The 15,549-nt window shown below is 38.6% G+C and overlaps 1 protein-coding gene across 5 annotated transcripts in view; it reads left to right on the forward strand.

Moving 5' to 3' along the window:
* The window catches only part of TSPAN9 (tetraspanin 9), a 169,854-nt gene that overhangs the window by 76,138 nt on the left and 78,167 nt on the right, over window positions 1–15,549 (forward strand). For 3 of the 5 annotated variants that reach the window (XM_064409904.1, XM_064409903.1, XM_064409906.1), the window contains one exon: window positions 2,391–2,470. The exons of 1 other annotated variant lie outside the window; for it this stretch is intronic. In XM_064409904.1, the coding sequence (XP_064265974.1) occupies window positions 2,408–2,470 (63 nt within the window). In that variant the 5' untranslated portion in view covers window positions 2,391–2,407. Of the gene's footprint in view, window positions 1–1,506; window positions 2,471–15,549 lie in introns of those variants that run through there. One more of the 5 variants, XM_064409902.1, reaches the window with a different exon arrangement.

A 15,549-nucleotide genomic window follows, 5' to 3' on the forward strand; every position in this document is an offset into this window, starting at 1 on the left:
TTGATAACTGCTTATGGTGAGGTTTGTATGTGTGCTGTAGACATGTATAGAAATGCCCCTTCTGCTTTGGTCAATGCTAATTTATCTTTTTTAACTTGGGTATTTTGTGTGTACCTTTTTCTGCTGTCACACACAGTGCTGAGCAGTCATCCTGCAGTTGTCTTTCTGACAGATTCATCTGATGCAGGGAGCTTTGAAATTACTTTTGAAAAGCAAAGTGAACAAACATTGTTGATATGGGTTTGGACCTCCCTGTTAAAATCTTATTTTAGAGCAGAAAAGGTGAGAGAGATATTACATATTCAAATACTGGGAATTTAATGTACTTTATTGGTAGAGGGATCTTTTAGCAGGAAAAGGCTGTCAGGAAAGGCACAGCACTGCTTTAGGGTGTTGGTTCTGATGTTGTTACATAAAAGTTACAGAATCCCAAGAGGCTTTTGGCCATAGATATGTAAGATTGAATAAATGTTATATTGTCCTTTTTCAAAGATACTAGAGATAACCATGAACAGTGCATTTTAATGAGCACGTGGAGGGGTCAGTTGAAAATTGCATAGAATTTTGCTTTTCCTGGCAGCTGTATTTCCTTCACAGTGGCTTCCTAGTGTGGTTTCTTTCTTTACAGAAAGAAAAGAATAACCTGCATTTTAAATCTGCTATAGCACTTTGCACCATTGGTGTGCTGCTTTTGTGCTTATGACAAAATGACAAATTTGGAAGTATGGGGAGTAGTGACCTGAAGTGCTTCTCTTCCTCCCCTCCAGGCACTTGCATGCATATGCGCAGGCACACGTCCACAGTTGTGCTCTCCCTGTTTCAGAGTCCTGGCAGGCATGTTGCACTCCTCTGTGGAAAAGAAATGTGGCATTTGGGTCAGTGTTTCTAGTTCACAGACGACCTGTGATGTAAGATGGCTTATTGCTGTACACAACAGGAATCTCTGATGTACTTGTTAAATAGCGTGTAAAATCTGCAGGCGCAGATCCCCTTAACGTTTCAGGAGTTTTAGGAATTGAATGATGACCTCGTGAGAGGCATCAGCTCTGTCTGGTTAATTATATTGCAGGTGATGGTGTCGCGATATGTGCACGTACAGCTGAGATGTGTGCCTAAGCAGTGTATGCTGAGTGCTAGCCTATTCTCATTGTTTGTCCCGTGGGATTTGTTTAAGCCAGAAAAAAATGTGACTGTTAATGAGCAGAGAGAGGTTAGCACCTGTCTGTTGAATCCATACTTTTTCTGTATTTTATTGCATCAAAGGAATATCGCTGCCTAACGGTTCTAGCGCATAAACAGCTAAACAGTACTTGACATTTAAAGAGATTTTCTGTTGTGCACTTGTATAGTCAAGAGTAATTCTAATCCTATTAAAGATATTATGTCATGGAGGCGTGTCCTGGAAGAGAAGGCTTCTGCTAACTGGCCCGATGGAAGGCAGAGGGGAGGGGCGAGCAGGAGGGTGGATTTATTACTCGATAGTTAGGTCAGGGATTTCTGTGGGAAATGCCCAGTGGTTGCAGTTGCTGATGATTTCACGGCAACAGCAGTGAAACACAGAGTGCGCTCCGGTAGCGGGTTACTGAATGAGACACTGCAAATGGGTGGAAAGAAAAAAGACAGCATGTGAGAGAGGGTCAGAGAGACACAGGGAAGCTGAGAGCAAGGAAAGTGCTCTGGCTCGAGGAGAGTCTCCCAGGTGTACTGCAGAAGCTTTTCGGAAATGGATGCAAGGACCATCTGCTGCCTATAGATTAGAGGACTGTAGACTAGGAGTGCAGAGAAAGAGCTTATGGCTCTTTTTAATAAAAATCAAAGTTCTGCATAACTGATTCATCAAGACAAATCATGAGTGTGCTCTTGCATGGGCTATTAATGTATAAATCCGTGCTTCAGACAGATAGAGTTCAGCCTACATTGCTATAAAAAATAAACCCAGCAACAATGCAGTGAATAAATTCTGCAGTGATTATCTGATTTATGTACGAAGAAAAAGAGAAGCAAAACACAGACAGCTCTTAGCGCACTGTGGCATTTGCAAGGCACTGCATTTAATGCTGAGAGATGCTATACATTAAATCTGACAACTGTGAAAAGAGAGATCATGGAGAAGTCAAGTAGTGAGGATTCTTCAATTCACCGGAGTCCATCTTTGGATAGCAAAGACTCAGATTTTGCTAAACCTTCTACCTCAGGGAGGCAATTTGGTCGAGGTTTTACTGCAGGAGCTTTCTATGGTACAACTGGATCACGCACACAGAGCCACACTGGGGTCGGAACCGGAACCGGCGCTGGGACTGGAACTGGCATAAAAAGTGAAAAATACAGTGCACCCAAAGGCAGCAAATACGTGGTCTTTTACCTGGATCTATCCTTTGTTTTCCTTTTAGAATTTAAGAAGTGCAACATGGCAAGAGGCTGCTTGTGTTGTTTGAAATACATGATGTTCCTTTTCAATTTAATATTTTGGGTGAGTACTGCCTTTTCAGTTGCCTTCATCTATTAGTGTATCCTGTACTGCTGCATTATGTGTATAGTGCATCTTTGAAGCAGTACTGTAAGTTCTCTCCTCCCCTCCCTCTCTCTCATACCTGCTTGGAATATTTTCAGTGTTAAACTTGTGTCTGTTGGGAAATGCACATGCTTTCTATATCTTTGTTGCTATCTGGTTACTGTAGTTTGGCTTCTAATTGCTCAGACTTGCTATTCTAATGTGCTTTGAACTGGATTATCTAAGAAAGGGCAGAATTGTTGCCCTTTAAGGAAGACCAGAATTATTGTAGCATTAAAATCCTGCAGTGGCTGGATTGTTGCATTCTTTTGTAATACTTGTTTTGCAAAAAGCAGAAGGTTAATTTTTAAATTATATTTTCATTGTCACCATAAATCTCATTTGCTTTGTGTGAACTTCATTTGACAAAGTGCTTTTTCATTTGAAGGAAGTTCTGTCCCATTTTTCCAATTAAAAACAGTAAATCATGTATGTTCTAACCTTTTAAGGTCTCGGCATAAATGTAAAATGCTTGGAATGGTGAATTAATCTAGATTCAGTTACAGCTGCAATTGTACACATTGGTGTGTGGAGTTGGAGACTTACGCTTGCTTCTCAGGGATCAAAATTGATTTTCCTCCATCAGCCAAGGAGGACTTGCAACAATGAATGTTTCAGCCAGCAAGTTAAAAGCATAATGGCTACTTTGAGCAAGCTATCATCAGGTACAAGGGAGGGAGAAAAAGTTAAAGTCTTCTGCCAGCTAAGCATCCTTCAGTACAGTATTTTTAAGGAAATCACAGGCTAATTGAAACACTAAGTATTCATGCATATAACCCATATGAAAGGGTTTGCTTAGTTTGAAAGCAAAGGTCACTTCTTTCCCAGTGGTTACAAAGCTTGGGCACGTGAACAAAGCCATTCATGGTTGTGATCCAGAAATATACAGTAAACTTCATAAATAAATGAAAACACCATCCTGGGATTTATTTTGGAAAAAGGGGCATTAGCAGTGTAGTTCAAATAGCTGCCTCTGGTGTACAGATATCATTGTCCAAATTAGAAGCCTTACTAGCAGGTTGTCTGTTTATCTTGACCCACTTACTGAAATAACCTCTAAGAGCAAGAGTTAGTAGGAGATTTGGTACAATGTTGAACCACTCATGCAACAGTGAGCTTTTATCAGTAATAGACTGAAATGCAATTACTGAACTTGTGGGCATCTTACTGAAATAGAAAGACAGAACTGATCACTGAAGAACATCTGATCAAAGTTCATTTATGATTTAATTTTTTTTTCTTTTTTTCTGTACACATACCCTACTAGAAAGTTGCCAAATGTATTTTTGGAGTAAATAATTTTGAACACACTGTATTTATATCAAACTGGCTATTTGACTCAATGCTGCATTACTTTGACACCTTGAACTATTTTTTTTATATATGTATGTGGTGACTAGTTTTAGAAAAGCTTTTATCTGGTCTCATTACTCATGTCCTCTGTGATCTGTTATGTAGGTGTCTCTTACTCCTCACCTCCTTAGATGCAACATCTTTCTTTGATTTTTTTCTTCTTCCCAAGCAGCAATTTTCTTGACTCTGCATCAGACCTTCAGAGTCCTTTTTTTCCATTCCTTGAACTCACAAGAACATTTCAGACTTCATCTGTGTGCTCATCTCTATCTGCTCAGCTCCCACTGGACTTTTATACAAACACATTGCTGCTTAGCTTAAAACTAGCCTACCATCTGGAACAGTTCTCTAGTGTCTGTGTTTCTTCAGTTCTTACCCTTATCTCTTAATTCCCTTCACACTCTCCTTTCCCTGTCTTTTGTTGTGAAGCTTCTATTACTTTTGTTTCTGTTACTAAACTTTATCACCACATCTCTAGCCAATATTCTAAAAATGCCCTTTTTTGATGCGAACTGTGCTATTCAGAATGAAAATAATGCTCTAGCCTGGTGAATCTGAGAGATTATTGAAAAATGCTAAATGCACGATGTCAGGTACTTTTCAAAGTAGTTTACAACAGACATGTGATCCTTCAGCCTAGTTTAAATTGCTCAGAAGTCCCCCCTTCTTAACTGTAAGTGTCTTATACTCAATTTTGCAAGCCAGCATGATGTTCCCATGCATTCTTCTAGTTTTGCTGCATTCTTTTTTTTTTTTTTAACTGTTCCATTTTATTGTTTGAGACATTCAAATGAACAACATCATCCTTTGATTCATGGGAATGCAACTAGAATGAAGCACACTACATTATGTGTGTTCTGTAGTTTGCCACATCTGGCTTCATACTTGGAACCTCCACTAGTTCCACCATGACTGTCCGAGAGGTTGTGAATGTTTGGCTCTGTATGTGCTCCTTGCTGATGCTGTGCACCTGCAGCATCTTTCACTCCTGCCCTGAACTCTCCTGCTAGCCCAGCACTGGACTCCCCACACAGCTCTGCCAGTGCCCTTTGCTCCTGCCCTGCCCTGGAGCACTACCTTCTGTTTCAGTCCTATCTTTCTTCTTAGCCTGCTTTTTCCATTCCCAGGTTTGCCTGTTCTCACTGCTTCCTTCTGAATTTCTCTTAAGAAACCCAAGTCCAAAAACATGAAGCTGTGGCCTGCTCTTGAGCAGTGACTATCATCTTTAGCAATGCAAGGTGATTTATTTTTAAAAAGGGAAGCTTCACTTTTAAACATGAAATTTCCTGAACTGTAATTTAAAGCAGAATGAGGCTCCTGGTCTTCAGAGATGAGGAGACCACTTCCACACTGTTACCATATGAAATGGTGCTTGTGAGATGCTTCCTCTGAAAATGAACACTGGAGGTGCCCTTTGGCATCCCAGCATGCTAGGTACGATTGTTTGGGTTGATTCTTAGCATTGGCTCAGAGGAGGATGTTCTTCTGTAGGCAGAGAAATAGGGCCTAATCTGTGTCCCCTGAGCTCTACTCCTCTTTCAGCCTTGCAGCTAACTCATACAGATTTGACAACTAATTATATGTGAATATTATATATCACACACATTATTTTTACATACAATTAATTTTATTTATTTTAATGTGTATCCATAGATATTTATGCACAATTGTATGTTTCAAGTGATGGAGAAGTGCAGTAGTCAGTGGATTCTCTCTGCACTTTGTAGGTGCTGTTGCTGTGATAACTGCAGCCAGGAGTTGTAGCAAAAATTCAGTGTCTGTGAATTCAATTCATGGCAAGAAAATACAGCTTTTGAAAACTACTAGCATGTCTATCAGTTAATCTGGAAGGATCACCTACGAGTTGTACAAAGCAAATTTGTCTAAGTGGGGCCTAGCAGTAAGTTGGAACAGAAGGTGTTTCTCTACTGAATTACTGAGAGCTTCAGGTATTTCTCTGTGTCCCTCTGATTCTTAACAGTTGTTCATGGCCATCTGGCATTGCTTTATTTCAGAGATTAGGAAAGTCTGAGCTGAGGGTTAAGGAAGCTTATAGTATTTAATTGTGTGGCTAGGATGATGATTTACACTGAATTCATCCTAAGTGCATAATATGTTTTGCAGAAAGGACTGGATGGACAACTACAAATGTTAATTGGTTTAGTTTGCCTTCAAGAATATTTATGTGCAAACATGAGGAGATTGCAAAGTAGCCAATATTGCTCTGCAGAAGAAATAAAGTATTGATTTTTGTTTCTACAGATAGCAGTTAAATTGTCAAGGAAGGTAATCACTAAATATAAACATTAGGGTATATGTCTTTCTATGGGAGATTTCATTTCATTGTTATTAGAGGAAAGGATTACAATAATTATTTCACAAAATGTATCAGAAAATATTACTGGTTATAGAAAAAGAAGTTGTATGAAACATGATTAAAAAAAATCGCTCGTGAAATGAGCCTTTCATGTGGTCTTAAAATGGAAATTTTGAACTGACTGGAAAAAGATACCAAAAAGTGACTAGGGAACTTTGCAAACAGTCAATGGTCATGGTTACATTTTGTCTTGTTCTATTAATTTAACTTAGGTTAATGAGTCTGCATACAGTAAAACATTCATAGTAGACATCTTGATCATTTTTACTATTGCTTAATTTTAATATAAAATGCATTTTACTAGGAGCTGTATGACAAGATTATTATGTGTGATATTTTGTGTTTCAAGAAGAGCTAAGGAAAAGCTAAGCATAGTCAAGAAAGTCCTTAATGGTGTTTATTTGTTAAAAGTTTTTGATTTTAAACAACTAAAAAAATCTGATAAGAATAATACCTGTGTATTAATGTTACCATTAAAAGCAGAAGTTATAAGCAGAAGTTACAATTTATCTAATTCAAATGGAGTCAAATATACAAATTCAGTTATTTAATATTTGCTTTCAAAGTATATTTTCTACTAGCATTTTCCTTTTACTGAAACATAAGTTTAGAAGAGAAAAACATGGTCTGGAAACTTGCTGGTCCATCAGGAGCAGCAAAAAGTCAAATACAGCAAATTTTTCCCTAATACTCTGTAATTACAATAATGGATAAAGACTGCTTCTGGATAATATTTTTCTATATTAATTATTTGTGCAATTTAATCTTAGAGCAGGAGTAATTAATATTTTTTTCTGTATATTAAACCAATATTGTGCATTTATCAATGAGCATGAAGACAGTAGTACAGCAGCCATGCAGGCCACTTTTACTCAAGTCTCAGGTCATACTAAAAGAGAGGGAGCCTGTCCATTTTCTGGGTCTGGCTGCTGTCAAAGCTCTTGGTACTGTAGAGCAGCTAACAACTTTAGAATGGTTTGCATAAGTTATTTATGCCAAACTGGAATAAATAATATAGTGCACTGTTTAGTTTGAGGTACAAAGCTTTAGTGCCTAACTGAACCTGTTGGACAGACAGTTAAATAATGTGAAGAGACTTTTCCCCTACAAATAACTGAAAATTAATCTCTGAGGTTTAAAAAGGGTGGACAGTTTGTCCCTTAAATCAGAACAAAATTGCTAACGACAAACAGCTTTGGAAAGACACACATTAAATTTCTCTCTCTTTGCTGCCCTCCCACTGGCTGCATTATCTAATAGTCTCCATTTTCTCACACAGGGGATAATGACAAAGAGAGACAGTGAGTGACCCTGGGATGCTTGTCTCTTGACATAATAGTGATATTTACTTCTGTTGTATTTTCACTCTAATGACATAAGCGTGGTGACGGTTGTGGTACAATCCTGTGAAACTAAGACTATCCAAAAGCAAGCAAGCAACCAAAAACAAACAGAAAAATCCCAAACAAACAACCCCTCCCACCAACCAAAAAAAAACCCCACATCAAAAACCCAAGACAAACCAGCAAGACAGTGAATTCTGGGAAAGCAAATGTTTTCAGTAACATTAGCTGGAGAATTCTTTTTTTTTTTTTTTTTTTTTCTGATAGGGATTTGAGAAGCTGTGAAAAGATCCTAGCTATTAGTTTTAGTTTCCTATCCAAATGGTATAGCACTGGTGTCCCTATGGAAACATGCACCTCAGTGGGGGAGGACTATTAGCAAAACATTTTAGCATGACAATGTTTTGGCTGGGAGGAGAAGAAAAGGTAATACTGAGTTCAAACAGTGTGGTGTCCTAATGAATGTGAGGTAAATGAAGTCCATTTGTAACCAGCATGATGACATTACAGAATAATATTAAAATGATATTTGAGACATGAGACTAGTTTTAATTTAAAATACTGAGGTTTGCTTGAGAGCTGAGTTAACACTGATTAATCCGGATGGTGAGGGCCTTTAGTGTCTAAGCTGTTTCAACTTGATAGGCAAGACATGCGATACAGCATTTTTTTGCTGTGTTCCTCTCACTAACTACTCTTTGCTAACACTATATTTTATTTAGGTTGTTTTGGTTTTATTTTTTAGATGCGGGGGATTTTAAAAGTATTTTGGTTTTCCTTCAGCATGGAAGTGTTTTAATTCTAGTTGTTGGTAGGTGTGAGAGCCATTTGTGTCTGTTATTTTGGATAAACAACGAGTTGATTCATCACTCAGGCAGACTTGTACACAATTGTTGTAATGGGGACTGTTGGACAGTTTGTTCATTTGTACATAAGGAGGTTTATGGTCATTGAAGGGGAGAAGCGCAGTAAGAATTTCAAGCTGGAAAACAAATTCCTCACTTCCAGTTCTTCCTGCACCCTTGTACTCCCAGAGTTAAATCTTTCTTTAAAACATATAACTCAGGTTCTGTTCCTCATATCCTTTGAGGACGTGAGGATGACATTAAAACAAATTTCTTCAGCCTTCTATGTCTCAACTCCCCTAACTTTAAAAACAAGAATGTATCAAATTTCTATAAAGCGATGACTTATTGTCAGTTTTGAATAAGGGTAATAACTGTAATGTTTCCTACTTAATTCTGCATTCCTAGACTCATTTAAGAAAGTCACTTGGTTGGGCCTTGGTTAGCAGGGTCCCTTTTTGTCTGCTCCTGCTACCCCCCAGGTAAGTAGGTCTGCAAGAGGCCCATCTAAAGGGGTATAATCTTTCTCATGTGAGTAGAGGATGAGCTTGTAACTCCATTATCTGGCTGTCCAAGGAGGCATCTAATTTGTTTATTTAAACACTGCTGACACAGAGCAAAACCTGGGTAGAAAAGATGGGAGAATGCATTCTAGTTTCTGGAAAGTAAAGTGTGGTTTGTTAGGGTTCTGCTGTACACATGGTTGGGCTGTTCCTAATGGGTAGCCAAGTCACCACAGGTATTATGGAACACCATAGGTCCTCTGTGTTTGTAATACGTAAAGTTACCCAGTCTTTCAGCAACTTATGAAAACTGTGTACAAAAGGAAGAATTCTGCTGTTTATATTGGGCTTTGCTTTGAATATCTTGCAGAAATAAATAAACCACACTTCCGAAACAAAGGGACCTCGTGTGGCTGAAGGTGTGTTATTAGACAGTGAATGTTTGCTGAACCTACTGGGGACTTCTCACATGAAACTTAATAGTTTTAATACCACTTTATAGAAATTACTGCAGACACCAAACTGAAAGCCATTTCAGAACTTTCTGACACAAATTAGCTTTAAATCAACTCAGATCTCCATCTAGCTTGGTCCCTTGCTGCTTAGGAGCAACTTAAATTGCTTAATTTATTCAGCATAGATAATTGAACTTCCAGATGTTTGGAAATTTGACTGGAATGATTGTTCTTTCCTGCTGCCTTTAATGAGCTGGGCCAAAGTTCACATGGCTATCCAAACCCTTTTCATTTAACTACTGCATCCAGTGTAGCAAGGATTGTGAACATTCGTGGGACTTGCTGCCAGTTGCTTTGTCACTGCTCAGGTAATGCAGCCAGGGCTAGGCTCTCCACAGGGTTGTAGAACATCCAGGCACTGTTTGTTATTATCCTTAATCAAGTCACAGACAAGTCCCTACAGTCCTCGTGAGCACAGGAAGACTAATTTCTTTTATTTCTTTCTTTGCTTCCTTGTGTTTGTTATGTTTTTGTTGTTAAATGTAGGAGATGAGAATTAACTTTTCAGAATCAAAAGAATTAGTCATGTTGAAAAATATTGCTTGTTTTAATAGGGAAAGAACTCTGTACCCATGGATTCTGTTGAGTCTACTTGGTCCTCATTTCAAGCTCCTTTTGTTAATCCTATCTTCTGACTGCTGAATGAAAACCCCTTATTACTGTTTCTAATCAATTCTGCAGGGATAGTTTTGAAGATACATTAAACTAATCTCTACATGTCTTTCTTCCCATATAACACTGGCAAGTCATGAAGCATCAGAGGCTGATTTTGTATCTCTTTTATTTCTTTTGTGGATTTCCCCATACTTCTGTTTTATGTGCATTCTGGTACAATTTGTACTGCTGTAGGTACAAATTATAGGTCTGCAGTAGAAAATTATCACATTATAGTTTATTCTTAAAAGTGTATGACATGTATTGAGAGTTGCTGCAAGGAGTAAAAAACAGCAGAAACTGGTATGCTAATCATCTGTTACAGAATTATTAATTTCTAACACTGTATTGAGTTGTGACTGATAAGTCCTTTTTTATTTACTAAAATAAGCAGGGTTTAATGTTTTTAATTTTTTTTATGATGAAGATTGAAGCAAGACAATAATGGGCTATGGATGAAGATAAGATTATGAACAGATGACTATAAGCTGAAGGTTCATCAGCTTAACAAATTACCAGTCATTAAGAGAGATGCATTAGTTGCTCGTGTGCACATTTCTACCATGTTGTGGATGTGCTGCAAAGCATGTTAACTTAAACCATGCAGTTTACTCTGCAAATAATGTATGGAGTGGTTAACAGTGGAAGCGGTTAACTGGGAATAATTTCATGATATATAGTTGTGTCTCTACAGCACAACATAAAATCACTGAGACTAAAATGATGCAAAAATAAAACAGAGAGTAAAGAATTTGCATTGTACTTTTCAATCAAATTTCCTCAATTTGCTATCTTAGAGAATTGGAATTTACTAGGAGGGGTGCTTCTGATTTAGAAGTTTGTTCTTTTAAGCTTCTTTAATTGATGTATTAAGCACACTGTTTTAATGGTGCTGCTGAATACTTACATTTTGTTAGTAGCTGTGTTATTGCTGAGAAGCGTGGATTCTTCACATGACTCCTTTCTTTTTCTGTATTGTCTTGGAGAGTTTCCAACTAGTTACACTCATAAGCAGGTAAGAGAGGTGTCTACGAATAGATTGTGATTCAGAAATGCAAACATCTATTTTTGTCTCATTTCATAGTAGTTTTAAACTGAATTGACATTTAGGAATCTTATTATCCTTTACTTCTGTACCCGCTGTACCCGTTCCCCACCTTTCATTGTCAAACTATTGCTGTGTTACAAAGTTTCCCCTTTTCTTTTGCAGTGTCCTCTGGATGCAGAGACACAGTTAAATTAGAAAAAAAAAATAAACTTTATGTTCTCAGTTGCTCTTTCCTTAGAGTTTCAATTGCCCCTTCTCCATTTTCACTGCTTTAAGGAATTGATATTACATCTGTTGCTGTAATCCCAGAGTGCTTTAGGACCACTTAATGTATTTATCCTCTTGACACCTTGTAAGTATGGGCCGTGCTTTTATCCTCCTGATACAGATGGAAAGCTGAGACATCAAAACAAAGAGAATGTCTGCATTAGAGCACTGGGTAAAGGGCTGAGAGCCTTTAGAGACCAGAACTAGCAAGTTGTCATGGTTTAACCCCAGCCAGCAACTCAGTACCACACAGCTGCTTGCTCATTTCCCCACCCCTCTACCCCAGTGGGATGGGGAGGAGAATCACAAGAAAGGTAAGTGGGTTGAGGTAAAAGCAGTTTAATAATAGAGATAAAATATAATAACAACAATAACTACATAGTGATAATTGTAATCAAAAGGGAAAAAACAAAGAGAGAGATATAAATTAAATCCCCAAAACCCCAGGTGATGTAGAGTACGTCCACTGACTGATGCCCACCCCATCCCTGAGCAGTGATTGATGGCTCCTGGCTGACTCCCTGCAGTTTATGTACTGAGCATAGCATTCTATGGTATGGAACATCCCTTTGGCCAGTCCTGCCCATGCTCCCTCCCAGCTTCTTCTGCACCTCCTTGCTGGCAGAGCATGACACCTTGAAGTGTCCTTGACTCAGGGTTAGCAGAGCTCAGCAACAGGTGCGAGGCACTGGCAAAGATTGCCCAGGGAAGTTGTGGATTCCTCATCCCTGGAGATGTTCAAGGCCAGGTTGGGGCTTTGAGCAGCCTGGTCTAGTGGAAGGTTCCCTGCCCATGGCAGTGTGTATGGAATTAGATGATCTTTAAGGTCCCTTCCAACCCAAGGCATTCTGTAATTCTGTGTTATCAATGTTATTCTTTCTCCAAATCCAAAACACAGCACTGTACCAGCTACTAGGAAGAAAACTAACTCTATCCCAGCCAAAACCAGGACAGAAGTCCACATGCAGCAGACTTCAGGATGGAGAGGCTTGTGTTGAGATGTGTATGGCAGTGCCCACGAACTCAGAAATCCTGCAGATCACTTCCCTCAAGCTTGGGTGTCTGCAGCAGTCCTCCTGCACTTTCATTGCCAGATTAGCTTGGGCAGAGACAGCTTAAATCTGTCTATATCCATGGTGTAGATGTGTCCTTCTAAAAGACTTGTACAAAGTTAAACTGAAATTGAATCTGGATCCCTGAAGTCCCTGCTAAGTGTCTTAAGCAACCGACCATCTGCTATGTGCCATTTGCCTTGTGAGAGACTTCAGAGCCAAGCCACCCTAGAACTCCACGTGCTTATGCAGCGTTGTCTGCAGGCACAGAACAAACAGGTTTAGGACTGGTACAGCATCCTTTTATTTGGCTGTGTACTCCAGAGGTCTGGCATTATGCCGCTGACATCCAGAAGTACCTAGAGGAGTGTAATTTTCTCATGATACAGCATAAACCCTAAACCTCCCCACCACCTGCAAAGTGTCACAGAGTAAAACGGAGGTCTCTTCTTGAGATTGTCACCCAGTTGATGACTGTCAAGGTGGCTGTGGGATATCTCTCTTTATTGATTTCATTGTAATATTTTTACATTACTCCAAACCAGCAAATAAAGTATATTCCATAACTAATGAACAAGTAACCCAACATTGGATTTAACACTTACAGAAGGTAGAGTTATTGCATGGCTGGCAGTAGGATTTCTTCCTACTTTCCATAGCCCCTCAAGCCATATATTAGTCTTTTAGTGCCTGAGCAATGTTGTGCTGACAGCTTTTTCAGCATGTGGAATGTAGAAAGGACTCTCAGGTAGGATCTCTCTTTGCACTCTTGGCATCTGGGAGGATGTTGGGATGTCTTTCAGTGCAACACTGATTTTGTGTCTTACAGGATGCAGTCTAAAATGCAGATTGCTGGAGATAAATTTGCTCTTGGTTTGCTATTTTTGTATTTGTTTTGGCTTTTTTTAGGTGTTAGCTCTATTCTGTTAATAGAGTATGCCTGTGGAAGTGCCTGTGAAGTACGATGTTGGTGTGGTAGAGCTGTCTGTTACTTTGGCAGGTTGAAATCCCATTTTCTTTGGAAATTTGAGTTTGTCTTTCAGCTCTTAGGTAGAAGTGGAACATGACACTATTGCTAGATTTTGTTCTTGTTTTGCCTCTTAGTCTGTTTGTCCATTTACAGCTTAATTGAAATAAATAATTGTTGTGCTTCATTATTTAGTAGGTATTAGTGGCAAGGTTCACCTTGTTAGTGGTAAGATTTCCATGGTTCTGTTTTGAGTATTTAAATTCATGATCCAGATAAATCGTAGTGGTGTTACAATTTAATGCTACTATGTTTGACTTATGGTATATTTATTTATCTCCCTTTCATGAAGCTCAAATGCAAAATTGGATGTACTGGATCACACCAAAAGTTTGTGTATCTTGCCTTTCAAAGTATATGGTAAAAATGCTTAATAGAGACTAAAGGAATTGAATGAATTAGTCGAACTCCTTACAGCCATTTATCCAAAAATCTCTGGCAGAAAGTCTACTTGTATAATTAAATATTCTGTGAAAGGGCATTTCTTTTAAAGTTTTGTGTTTGCTAATTTCAATAGATGCTGACAGTTATTCTGAAAAACAGTGAACCATCCTCCATTGTCTTGTCATTACTATTTTTAAAATTTTTTATTTTATTACTGGAATGGAAAGAAAAATCAGAAAAAATCAAATTAAAAATGAGTTTACGGCAAAAGTAGTATTTAGCAATGCATATAGCATAACATATGTTTAGATCATGGAGTCATAGGAGGACCTCTAGGTTGGTAGGAACCTCTACAGAACATCTGGTCCAACCTTCTGTTGAAGGAAAATCCTTAGTTTGTGTTACCCAGGGCCCTGTCAAGCTCAGCACTGAATATTTATAGCAAGAGAAATGCCACAATTTCTCTTGGTAATCTATTCCCATGTTTGTTTTCAATTAATTCAGTTTGTTTTCAGTTTTTTCTTATAGCTGTGCCAAAATTTTCTGTGAAGCAACCTGCATTCATTATTTGTCTTGGTGGAACAATGCAGGATGGTATTCATTTTCTGGAGCTGGGATGACCAAGCCTGGATAGTTCAAATGTGGTCTGACAAGTGCTGCCTAGAGTGGAATAACCCCATCTCTTGATCTGCAGGATACAGTCTTGCCAGTGCTGCCTGAGGCTGTATTTTAATGCTTGCGCTAATATTTCTGTAGTTTTGTGGTGGAGCTTTTAACATCAAATTTAGAGCAGCAGCATGCGCAGAGCTCCATATAGAGTTCTGAGAGATGGTGAAGCTCTGTTGTGAGGACAGAGTTTCTTCCTCACTTCTGAGCATTTGCACTCACACTATGTTGCTGCAATTAGACACTCATCCTTTTATTGTCTTTCCCTCTGGACTGCCTTCCCTGGCAGCCTCCCCTGAAGTATACTTCAGCTAAACAAGTTCTTCTTCTTGCTATTCAGCAATTTTTTTGTAGCCTATCCTGCAGCCCTGTCCCTGTAGGTCATGCTCAGTTTTAAACTCCATCTAGCTTGAAGGTGCAGTTGGCACAAGTGCTGACAAGAACAGAAACATTGATCTTATCACTCCTCTGTCCAAGTGACCACAGTGTGTGATTGTGTTCTCTGTACAGTGTATTGATTTTATGCGTTGCTATATGTGTTACATGGCTTCACAGTGTTATCAGAACTGCTGACTGCTTTTTTTTCATTCCATGTTTCTGGTCTGTTCAGGACTCCTGCAGCCCAGCTACTGTTTGTATTCTCTGTTATGTTCATTCTCGTTAACAAAGTGTATATCTAAGAAAATGAGATTTTAGGAGTTCATGATCTTTACCAGCAGGGTTGGGAGTGGGACAGGTTAATGGTTGCGGGGTTTTGTTTTGTTTGGGTTTCTTTAAAAAATGAAAATTTTTTTGGTGCATTCTCATGAGTGACATTTTTTTAAATGATACTTTATATTTTAGACTTACATTGAGGGAGTCTGGGCAACAGCTAAACCTTGAAAGCAATATGCTTGTATGAAAAATAGTCTGTAAAAATAGTGTTGTTCTTTTAAAAACGTTTTATTGAAGTGCAGACTGCATG

Source organism: Passer domesticus, chromosome 2 (genome assembly GCF_036417665.1).
Source record: "Passer domesticus isolate bPasDom1 chromosome 2, bPasDom1.hap1, whole genome shotgun sequence".
NCBI lineage: Eukaryota > Metazoa > Chordata > Aves > Passeriformes > Passeridae > Passer > Passer domesticus.